The sequence below is a fragment of the Cygnus olor genome, chromosome 3 (assembly GCF_009769625.2).
Source record: "Cygnus olor isolate bCygOlo1 chromosome 3, bCygOlo1.pri.v2, whole genome shotgun sequence".
Classification (NCBI taxonomy): Eukaryota; Metazoa; Chordata; class Aves; order Anseriformes; family Anatidae; genus Cygnus; species Cygnus olor.
The window spans coordinates 65,073,772-65,085,959 of NC_049171.1; the positions used below are offsets into that span (position 1 = coordinate 65,073,772).

The 12,188-nt window shown below is 37.8% G+C and overlaps 1 protein-coding gene across 3 annotated transcripts in view; it reads left to right on the plus strand.

Moving 5' to 3' along the window:
* Positions 1 to 11,962, plus strand: part of SERAC1 (serine active site containing 1) — a 25,617-nt gene extending 13,655 nt beyond the window's left edge. For all 3 annotated transcript variants that reach the window (XM_040553200.1, XM_040553202.1, XM_040553201.1), the window contains exons 11-17: positions 2,535 to 2,685; positions 3,540 to 3,681; positions 4,477 to 4,577; positions 6,960 to 7,057; positions 7,645 to 7,827; positions 8,307 to 8,450; positions 10,003 to 11,962. In XM_040553200.1, the coding sequence (XP_040409134.1) occupies positions 2,535 to 2,685; positions 3,540 to 3,681; positions 4,477 to 4,577; positions 6,960 to 7,057; positions 7,645 to 7,827; positions 8,307 to 8,450; positions 10,003 to 10,139 (956 nt within the window). In that variant the 3' untranslated portion in view covers positions 10,140 to 11,962. The remainder of the gene's footprint in view (positions 1 to 2,534; positions 2,686 to 3,539; positions 3,682 to 4,476; positions 4,578 to 6,959; positions 7,058 to 7,644; positions 7,828 to 8,306; positions 8,451 to 10,002) is intronic.
* The last annotated feature ends 226 nt before the right edge of the window (positions 11,963 to 12,188 follow it).

Here is a 12,188-nt window from a genome sequence, read left to right on the forward strand (position 1 = left end):
TGGAGCACCTCTCCTATGGAGAAAGGCTGAGAGAGTTGGGATTGCTTAGCCTGGAGAGGAGAAGGTTCTGAAAGGATCTTATTGTGGCTTGCTAATACATAGAGGGCCTACAAGAAAGATGGGGAGGGACTCTACCAGGGTGTGCAGTGGAAAGACAAGAGGTAACCACTTCAAGCTAAAAGAGGGTAGATTTAGACTAGACATCAGGAAGAAATTCATCACTAAGAGGACAGTGAGGCCCTGGCACAGGTTGCCCAGAGAAGCTGTGGATGCCCCATCCCTGGAGGTGTTCAAGGCCAGGCTGGATGGGGCTTTGGGCAACCTGGTGTGGTGGGAGGTGTCCCTGCCCATGGCAGGGGGTTGGGACTGGGTGGGCTCTAAGGTGCCCTCCAACCCAAACTGTTCTGTGATTCTGCGGACCCCTAAGGCTTTTTTCCTTTGTAAAAGCTGATGGCACAGGAGGAAGAAGAAAAGTGATCGTTGTATGTTCTCAAAGGTACTTTCATTTAAACAAAGCTCACGTCAATTCGTTCTTTTCCTAATTCTGCAATGAACTAACTATCTGGAATTAGCAACTTGCTGGCTATACTAGTAGGAACATACTGTGCATTATTTTGGAACAGTGGTCATTATTTAATTTTTCTTCTTTTTTAAAATAGCCTCTATTTGAAAATTTTTCTTCAAAGTCTTTCCAGGTTTTATACATCAACTTGACTGTAACATAATCGTGATTTATATACCACTCTTGCTAGTAGCAACAAGGATTATCAGGGTTAATTATAGGAAATAAAACCTTGCAATACAACTTCTTAATCTATTCTGCCTGGTGTTTGCTTATTTTTATATTAATTTTAAGTTCATTTTTACTTCTTGGTGAACCAAAATACCAGTGATTCCAAAAATGTGAGCACTCTGGGAGGCTCAAGTTTTGGTATCTGGGGGGAAGTGTGAAGGCTCAGGTAAAAAATTATGCAGCAGCAGACACGTAAATCTTTAAAAATGTTGCAGGTTGAAAACTGTATCTTGGACTTTTTCTCAAGTATATTCTGATGAACATTCTTAAATCTTATTTTTTGAGTATGTTTTCTCGTGGTTTGCTGTAAGAAGCAATTTTCAAACATTTCAACATACTTTCTGCTCCTTTCCTCACTCTAGTTGGATGGTTTCTGCAGAAGGTCTCACCCTGGCCAGGGCATTGCAGAACATCTTGCCAGCAGCATGAGCAGGGTAGGGCCTGGTGTGGTGCTGAGACTGCACCATGGTGGGGAGGAAAGCAGAGGCAGAAAGAGCAGAGGAACCTGGGGACTGCCAGGAGCTGTGTTGCTGCCCCTCCGTGAGGTAGTTGGAGTGTAAGAAGCCAGAACCATCGCTGTGGTAGGAGACAGAGATGAGCCTGCATAACTTCTGGTGCCTCTGGGCTCCTTCACGTCCTGCTGTTTGTGCTGCTCATGCATCGTGTTCTCACAGCTGTTCCAGTTTGCAGCCTAACCCCTACCCAGCTATCTCCTGCTGAGGATGTTTTCCACGAGATTCTTGGCAGCACTTAAATTATTCTTCAATCCACTCTACGAGCAAGCTTATTTTTAATTTAAGAAATTTTTCTTCATGAAAAATTTTTGTCAGATTTCACCCTTTTCCCTTTTTGTTTGTGTGTGTGCTCTGAATACTCTGTTGGTTTTTGTCTGCCTAGGTTTTAATGTTTTTTTCCTCATTCATCACAGATCCATACAATCAATCTGACTCAGTTTTCTCTTAAAGCTTTTAAATGTCGTATTTGTGTGTGTGTGTAAAAGATATTACTTTGCATTTCTCAGTAGTCTATGAACATCCTCATCCATATCTAAGAAACTGTGTCATTAGGCGAGATACTATAAAGTGTCTGTTTTTTCTTGAGTTAGCTATGACTTAAAACTTTGAGGAATGTATTCAAAGGTTTCCGTCATTTATTCTCTTACATTTGTCAAATATAAACGGTATGTTATTGTTAGAATAGTGGGGACATTTTAATTCCTTAAACAAATTTTACACACTTTGGTATTTAAAATTAGAAGTGGCTGTTAACAGCAAGCATCAGTTTTTCCACCTGCCATTATTCTGGTGGGTTGTTTTCTTTCTTTCCTGTGATTCAGGTTTCATTTTCTCTTTGAGGACATTTCTTTTCACTGTCTTTCTTGCATCTTACCTGCAAAAAGAGAGTTGAGATCTGTTCTTTCTCTTTGACTACCGTGCTGACCTGCCGATACGCTCGATTTTCCTTCTGAGAAGGGGTTCTGCTTCAGATCATAAGCTGAACAGTAGTAAAATACGTTGCCTTCTCACCACTCTGGATTTTTAATTTTAGCATTTTCACTTACGTAGCACTGGCTTTCCCACAGTAAAGAGAAGTGGGTTGAAATAATTTGTTTTGATATTACCATTTTTATGTTCTAATATCTATTTTCACAATTATTACTGTGAAGGATGATGTTTCTGAATTCTCTTGTCTGGCTGATGTTTCTAATTAGTCAACCTGCCGCTTTATTTTTTCAATGTAGGTTGGGTTTCTGTGCTTGCTGAAGTAATGAAATCCCCACACGTCATTCAGTCGTCTCATGCATCCAGAGCTTTGGCTAATCTAGACAGGGACACGGTACAAGAGAAGTATCCAGATGGTGTTTACATCTTACATCCACAATATCGTAGCAGGTAAAGCAAAAGAAATTTTACATGCTGTACTTGGAGTTACTTGCTATAACATTCAGTTAAAACTGCAGAAGAGTTGAGTCAGAATGCAGCTGTACTCCTGTCACCTGTTCCTCTGGCTCTTTGATGGGTTGAGGTGACTCAATTTAGATCTCAAATAAAATAAATAAATAAATAAAAACAATGGAAGTGCTTTAGAGCAGCCAGTAGCTGTGAGAGGAGTATTATTGTATTGCTTGGAAAAATCCAGACACAAACCGTGAAATGAATTATTGCTTTGCATACATTTAACCTTTGCACTGGCTGTCTTGGGACACAGTGCCTTATAATTATTCTGTTGGCAGCTGCACGTCGGTCTAAGCTGCAGTAAAAGAAGCCTTACCTTTTAGTAGTGATCGTTTATCAGCTTCTTTTAGTAGTGTTTGTTTATCTGGGACTGAAGCAGTCTCCAAGTGGTATGTCACTTAGTAACTATTATGCCCTGCGTCATTGGTGCTAGTCACTGAAGACAGGGGAGTCAGTGAAAGTCTAATTTGATGGCAAAGCAGGAACTACTAAGCTGCATCAGTAGTCGGTACAGAGAATGGCATTTTTCGTTATAGAAATATATGGAGGTTGTTACTTAACATACCTCTTTCTAGATCTCTCTTCTGTGTGGATCCCTGTTGTTTGTCTTGATCTGAGTATCCTCTTTGAAATATCATGAAATGTCATGACGTGTTGTCCATAAGACAGGTAATCATGTATAGTGTTAGAAATAGCATTTTGGTATCCCCTGGGTTAAATGTTCTGTGTAAATTTAATTTGCTAAAAGAATATGTACCATGCGTCTCTTTAAAAATTCCTTTCTATATCAGTCAGCCCATCAGAGCAGATATCCTTTTTGTTCACGGTCTTTTGGGAGCAGCATTTAAAACCTGGCGACAGCAAGACGTTGACCAGCCTTTGGATAAAAAGGCTTCAGAAGTGGAAGAGGAATACAGCCAGTGCTGGCCAAAGGTAAAAGAAAAAAAAAAGACACGTTTTCACATACAGTTGGTGTTTTCTCTTTAAGGAGAAATGATCCAGATGATCTAGAATTACGCTGTCTGGCAGTTGTCTATTTTGAATCAAATGACTTTTAATCTGTTACGCAAGTAGCAGTTTTTGAGTTCCTCATGTATTTTTGTTAGCAAGCTGAAATCTTGAGCAGGTTCTTGCAACGGAAAATCCCTGCTCAAGTTAGTAGCTCTCAACATCATTCTTCTGCTGGTGAAACAAGAGGCAATGTCCACCTACCTCATACTCTCATTCTTTTTGATGGAATGTTACTGCTTAGAAAGATACATAAAATTACATCTTTAAACAAGTTAACTATGTTTTCTTATGTCAGTGTCTGAGTATTTCAATTTTTGCAGATTGCAACATAAATATTATTGGTAAATAAGTCGTTACTGCTTCAAACAATTCATATTGGTATAACCACCAAAGTACCTCTTTAAAACTTGAACTAATCGTTCTTTGGTAGTTTTAGTAATTCTTGTGTCACCCAGAAGATGGAGCCAGGAACGCACAAATTAATCCATCTCCAGCTTCTACCTACTTTTGGCTAAGGAGCTGGCTAGAGCTTGCCAGAATGCAATAAAAGAATAGTAGTCTAGGTGTAAGATGTATTGGGGTTTTAATGAAGAGCAGAAATCTTGCTTGATACTATCCTCATAATAACAACTTTGCTCCGTTGCTTAGAAAGTGCTTGCAAGAGTTTAAGTACTTCAATTATAAGCTCCTTTTGGTGGTGTTTTTTCTTTAATTTAGACATGGCTGGCTTCAGACTGTCCCACCCTTAGAATCATATCTGTGGAATATGACACACGTTTGAGTGACTGGAAAGCAAAATGTCCTGTTGAGCCTCACAGGTAACAAATGAAATGTTTGCAGTTTGAAGGGGAAACAGGAGGGAGACCTGTAAAGCTAATTCTTTGGATCCCCTAGGGTGAAACAGTGAAATTAACTTTTCCTGTTGCCTTTGAAAATCAAACTTAGAAAAACCTAGGGTACAGTCATGGTTTATGTGAACTTTTTAACCTCATGGCTTAACTTGTGGCAACTTCCTAATTTCTGACAGCCTGTTCTGCTTCATGTTTAGAGCAGACACTAAACCATTCTATCAGATGTAGATACAACATCAGTTTTGCATGTTAAGGGGAGTATTTCTTAAACTTAAAAATGACCCAACCTTCCTTCGTAAGCACAGCAAAAATGTTTGCTGTACTATGACATTATACTCATGGTAAAACAAAGCATATTATTCTATTCAAGAAATGTTAATTCCTGGAAAGGGATTTCAATAAGTCTTTGACAGATGAAACACAGCAACTGTTTTAAGATTTAGTCTCAAATAAGAGTGTTTTAGACATTATTAAACTAGGAATTTTTGTAAGAAATTAAGGTTTAGACACACATTAAGAAATAATTCATTAAATCTCAAACTCACACTGAGATTTGGTCAAATAGTGTAATAAAACCACTGCCTTTGTCAGAGGAACTGTGTTTTACTGACCACAAACCAGATAGATCAGAGGAAGACACTACCTCCAAACATGTTACTTCTAAAAATAAAAATACTTTGAGCCTGTAAAGATGATCTGGTTTGAATGGATTTTAGACTCAGTAATTGACTTCAGTGATCTTTTAATCAAGTCCTAATCTGAGTCCTTCAATCTGTTACGCAGATACATAAGTGTGTAACTAGATTCAGCTCGGGTACTTCCATAAAAGCACGTGTATGATTGCTGACAAGTTAAGAATCTGAAAATTAATTATGTTTTGTGTAGGGGAGAAAAAAAGCACCATGTGTATAAGAGCTTGAGAGCTTGGCACTTGTTAATTCCCTCCTCCCTAATGATACACAACAAAATGATGCAATTATTGAATGGAAGTAAAGATATAAGCGGGGAAAAAATAAGGAAGATGTGGCTGTTAATATCTCTATTTGAAATTAGGCAGAACAGTGACAGTAACAAACACGTAGATGGGTACCTCCACATGAGAACTTTTTTCCTATGTCCATCTGGAGTATGGATAATGGAAGAAAATTTGAAAAATAAATAAATGTGTATGTATTTGTTTTAAGATGAAGTCTTTTTCATTACAAAATGGAAAATTACATTACCTGCTGCATACAGTCACCCACACATACAGTATTTATCTTATAGTTTGACATGGTTATTAAAAATGAAAGATAGTGAAGATATTTTAACTTGCAGCAGCAAAAATGTAGCAGTAGACTCACAACCTTGTAATTGCTCTAAGTGTATAGGCTAAATCATCTAGAGTTTCAAAAGTGAGGTTTTTAAGTCCCTCAGCTATCCTAAAGCCTATTGCTTAGCTGAAAAAACGCAACTGAGTGTCCTTTTCGTATGTGTTATCTTAGAGCTATTTCAAGTGAGAATGCTGAGAACCAAAGGAGATGAAATGAATTAGGCTTTGCGCAGTGGTTGCCCCCATATCCTGATGTTTCCATTATCAAAGCGTCTTTCTTCTCTGTCTGATTATTGTTACACTATGCAAGGAGTAATGATGTCACCCTTTCAAGCTTAGGTTAGGGATTGGGTTGCTGTGGTTTTGTTGTGGTTCTATCACAGATTCATTTTCAACCTTTAACACGTAGCTTACTTATCTTTTCCAGAGCTCAGTCTATTCAGTTATAAAGTAGAGATCATTATGGTTTTATCCTGTTCTAGTACAAAGAATTTAAAGATAATTATTTGGAAAAGTATTACAGACATCATCTTTCATTTTTTTTAATGTATTGGTTGACCATGCAATTAGTTATTAATTTCCTGAATAACTTTGTTCCACAATTTGAGCATTGTTTAGCAAAGTACAATTTTATCAGATTATTAGGCATATTCTTGTTTCAGGGGGTAAAGTTTATTATGCATTGATGATGCTTTTGTAAAATTAAAACATAATTTTGTAAAAACGTGTAGCTACTTTCATTTAAAATTTTAAAAGAGATTTGCAGAACTAAAGCTAAAGGAAATGAGTGAAATTAAAATAACGCTTTCAAGCAAGACCAAGAAACTGAATGTATTTAAATTCCTATCATCCTTGTGAAGCTGAGCTTGCAAAAGTTTTTGACAATTTTAGTTTTCAATGTAGTAACAATAATTAAGTAATTAATGTTTTATCTACTGAATTCACTTTCATGAACCTGCAGCACTGAAAATTTATTCTGCTTAACATTGCTATTCAACTTACGCTTCATTGTGCTCGTGTTTGTTTATTCTTTACAGGAAGTCGATTGCTTACAGGAGCAATGAGCTTCTTGAGAAGCTCAGAGCTGCTGGGATTGGAGATAGACCCCTAGTATGGGTGTCACACAGCATGGGTGGTAAGCATGTTGCCTGATATAATGTATTTATCTGCTGTTACATTTCAGAATAAGCTGGTAACCAAATTCAGTCTGAAAGGCAATTATTTGGAATAGTTTAGGTAAAACTAGGTTTAAAACCAAGTTTTTTACCTAAAACCTAGTTTAGGTAAAAAATTTACGAAGATCTAAAAACGCAGAATAGATTTCTACTTTTCTTGTTGCATTATATTCAATAACACACACTGAATGGATTTGTCTCCTGTTTGTTTGTACTGTGCTGATTTAAAAAAAACAAAATCAATGAGTTGAAATCCACATAAGTGGCAATTCAGAGGCAAAATTTTCTCCATGATCTGTCATACATTAAATGTCATTAGCAGGCTTAAAGCGAATCATAAAAGTTTGTAGAAATGGATTTGCGTCATTCGTTGACATTTCATTTTAATGTCTCAGTCATTGTTTCTGACTTAATCTTACAGATTTGACAAACCAAGGACTAATCAACTGAGGCAAGAATATGCTTTAGCTGCTTCATGGATAATATAACATGATCATTATTTTCACGGTGGTTTAAATTCCTGCATTAATTCAGTTTCTGTTGCCAGGTCTTCTAGTCAAAAAGATGCTGGTGGATGCTTCCAAGAATCCAGAAATGGATAAAATTGTAAACAACACAAGAGGAATCATATTTTATAGTGTACCTCACCATGGTTCCCAGCTGGCTGAATATTCTATAAATGCCAGATATCTTCTCTTTCCTTCTGTGGAGGTTAAAGAACTCAGCAAGGGTATGCTCACTTTGCTTCCATTTAACAGCAGGGATCTGTGCTAATCTGTTCACGATGTTTATTAATTTTTTTATTGTGCTATCAGGAAAAAGCTGGATTAAAAACAACAAACACCCTTCTTATGTTTGTGTTGAATTGACAAGAGTAACTTTTTTATTTGATGGCACATGTGGGGGGGGGAAAAAAAGGAGTCAGAGCAAGTTTATAGAAGAGTAGTTTAGTTCATTTAGCAAGGTAACGTGCTGGACTTCCGAATCCTATCTTCTAAATAAATTCCATGCAATGCAGAAGTAAACAATGTGTTGCAAACGATTTCTGGAAAAATGAATTATTTAAAAAAAAAAAAAAAAAGAAAAAAAGATTCTTTTTACTGGAGTCTTTAGTTTTTCCAAAATATCTTGTTGGGAATGGAATCTTGCAGACGAAAGTTCTAATCTTCTGTTCAAGATACCACTGCAAAAATTGTTACTCTTTCTCAGATTCTCCCGCCCTTAAAGAGCTGAATGATGACTTCCTGTCTTTCGCCAAAGATAAGGAATTTCCAGTGCTGAGTTTTGCCGAAACCTTACCCACACACATAGGCAGCATGATAAAACTGCATGTCGTACCACTAGAATCAGCAAGTAAGTCAACTTTACTTTTGTATATATTCATGTAAGCATTGATTATGAGGAAGGATTCTATGGTAGAAAGACCTAGAAAAATACACGTGTTACATTTTGTTGTGTTTTTTTGTTTGTTTGTTTAAACTTTTGGCTGAATTTAAACTACAGTCCCCCTGCTGAGATCAGAGGGAAGCTATGTTTGTGTCTTACAATACCAATTGTTTGATTTTTCCAAGTGCCAGTAAAGCTTGCTTATTGAAAAAAGCAGGTCTAGTGTTACAGTGGTGTAGTCCTTTCCTTTATAATAATGAGTAACTGTTGTTCATCCTTGCATAGGTAGGCTGAATAGTGTTTCAGAAGCTCCCAAAAATTCCAGCTATTTTCTCCTTTTAAAAAATAACAATGAAAATTAGTAAACCGCTTATAGAAATAAAAAGTCACTAACATGTTTTGCATTGTTAAGAAGCCTTTATCTTCCATATTTAAGGTGGTTAATTAACATGGTTTAATATAGAGTTTGCTTTCTGAAAAGTTCCCTCCACCGTTTTGCCTTTAGTAGGGAAAAAAAAAAAAAAGAGGGCTGGATAACAGAGTGCACAAATAAGCACTGCGTGTTTAATAATTCTGTAGTATATTTCTCCTCTTCTATGATGATACAGTGCAGCTCTCTCCAAAGTGTTTTTAGGGTTCATGATGGTTCAGTGATACCCTGCTCACTTTTTTTCAAAAATCAGGCTGACGAGCAGTACACTCAGTGTTTCTTACATATGTGTGTGTGCACGTGAAAGCAAACCTTGATCCTGCTCCAGTGTAATTTTGTGTGGCTAAAAATACAAAGTTCCAAGCAAAATGAAGGATTTCACAGGAAATGGAATGAATAGATAATAAACTGGAACGTGGCAGTTAGAGCAAGCTAAGGGAAATGTAAACTAGTGGTGATAGCTGTCAGGAAAGAGTGAATGCAACAGTGTGCCCCAAGATCTGTCACTGAAAATGGAATGCTTGTATTCTACAGCCGAGCAAGGCAAGCTTTTAATCTCCTTGGAACTGTGTGTAGTGATCTGTGGCATATTTCAGCTTCACCCTAGTTCTCTTTTTAATCTCCACATCAAAATACTTCGTAAGGAATATGGGCAATTAGTAGTGATGTGTAAAACAACATTGATTTAGACTTTCAGAATGTGGGTACCCTGGGTTAAACCCTGTCCGTGTTCATGTCAGTGCTTAAAGTACAGTTAGGAATTAACCAGTGGCCGGGTGCTGCTAAATAAAGTTTTGATTCTTCAAAGTTGTCTCTATGGAGAAATGTACATCTGTGAGTTTCTGATAAAGATAGAAGAACTCTGGACCTAATGGTTTACAAACAACGTGGGTTTTGCAGCCTATCAGGTTATTGACAGCATGTATTGATGCTTTTAGCACGTTAAAAAATAACCGAGCAAAGCCAGTTAAACAGAAGGCAGGAGAAATTACTTTTGAGAGATAAAGTGCTAGCACAACACATGCTTTTCAGTCTAGGTGATCTTGCGAACTTTGGTACTTTTTTCTTCATCTCTTTTCTCTCTCACAGGGTTAGGTATTGGAGACCTTATTCCAGTGGATGTAAATCATCTTAATGTTTGTAAGCCAAAGAATAAGAATGCTTTCCTGTACCAGCGCACGCTGAAGTTCATTCAGGACGTTTTAGCCACAGAGCTCGGAGACTGAGGTTTTTGCCATCCTTGTCTACTTATTTCCACTATTTGGTGTAACACAGTAAGTTCTCCTAACATTTGTTAGAAGATCCGCAGAACCACAGAGATGCTACGTCAATAGTATCTGCTGCTAAAACAATTTTTACTACATCTCCAATTTAGAGACCTCTCTAACTTACTTCTAAAATATTTTCAAAACGAATACAAACTGAAAGACAGTCCCATAAACGTGGCAAAAAGAAAGTGAATGTTGGCTTAGAGTAACCATGATCTGTTGACAAAAAGTGTGCAAATTCTCCAGCAATCTGGCAGAGAAGGGATGGGGAGTCAGTGGAAAATAAGTTTCACTCAGTATACAGATATCCCTCTGGAGTAATAAGTAGACTCTGGAGGGTGCCTGTGCATCTCCTTTTAGCCAGGAAAGGTTGCTCTGAAGGTAGGTAGTCTCGTTAAAGTCAGTATACATTTGGGATTAAAGTCTTATGTTGAGAATCAGAAACAATTAATTGAGATGGTTATTTGTTGAGTAAAAAGGGGGAAGAAGCATGTGGCTGTCTTCAAGCTTTGGTTTACTGTCCATGTTCAGTAGTGTGTGACAGAAGCCTGAGGACATTTATCCAAGTGAGTGAAGGTAGCATTTCTGTCAGTGGCCCAAGTACAGGCGTTTTTGTAATTTGCCTTGGTGAAAATGCAGAGGATCCCAAGCATTCGGTTTCTGGTGCCCAAGTGTATTTACTGGTGTAGATACAGCGAAAGACAGAAGTGGTGTCTTGTTTGACTTTATGGTAAGGATACCTTAACAGTACTGATGAGAAATATTTATTTTTAGATGAAAACATGGCACTGCTCAGCCACTTTTTTAAAGGCACAGATAGTTTGCAACATAGTTAAGAGAAGCTAGTCTAACTGTGGTCTCCTTCCTTCCTTCCCTTCCACCCCCAACTCTCTCTGACGACAAGCATAGGCTATGGTTAGGCTATGCTCCCCTGGCTGACGAGTTGTTAAATAAGGCCTGTATTGATGACAGGCTGAAGACACCTCTTAGCATCACTTATGTGAGATGGATCTGATATTACTGGCCTTGGAATTACGGCTATAAAAACCGCCAGAGATGCGATGCTCCTTGCAGTTCTGTGTGGGCTTGGTGTGGGGGTCAGTGGCCATTGCAGTCCTGCCAGGTTCTGAGGCCCCCTCAGCTCTTCTCACTGCAGAGCACTCTAGTCCAGGAGGACACTGCATAACAAAATACATCTTTAGAAGTTGAGCCTTGACCTGCTGGAGCTGCATGGTAAAATTCACAGCTCGCAGCAGTACAGAGAACGTGCAGGACTGCACTAGCAAAAAGAGCATTTTTTCCCCCTAAGCGAGATACAGGAAAGAACGCTAGATGGCAGTATTTCAAATAAAAAATGTACCAGAATCTTTCCTAATTTCTAAAGAGGTTTATCCTGTTTACACCGTGGTTTAAACTTCAGAGGGTAAATATATCAGCACACTTTGTATTCACAAAGTAAAAGGTATGTTGAATTCATTGTCAATAGACAGGACTTCTAATAACTGTGTTCAGTGTGACAAGTCTTGTATTGATTTTAATAGAGTTCTTTGGCTTCAGGGGACTCAGATCAATGACATAACATTAATCTTGTTCAGTAATGCATCTGTGTTTTGTTACTGTAACTGGAACTTGAGACAACTTTCTCCTTTTTGTTATCGTGTGTGTATATATGTGTAACTTTTAAAATTAACTTTCAGGGTGTTTTTTCTGTGTATGGTAATTAAATGTGTTTTTAAAAATGTATTAGATATGCCACAAAATGTATTAAAGGTGAACGATCTGTGAAAAGAATGCTCTGCTTCGTGTTCACGTTTATTAAAGACCTGCATTATTTCTCAGTGATTCTCGTGCTGGAGCAAGGTAATGTTTACCCTTCGTCTAAAGGAAGAGCATTGAGGGGTACAGTTTGTCACTGGTGTTTTGCCAGACCGAACAGGTTTGCAGTTGTGCTTTTAGGTTTTGCAGAAGTGCCTCCTGAACTGTGTACAGTCACTGGCTCTAGAGCCA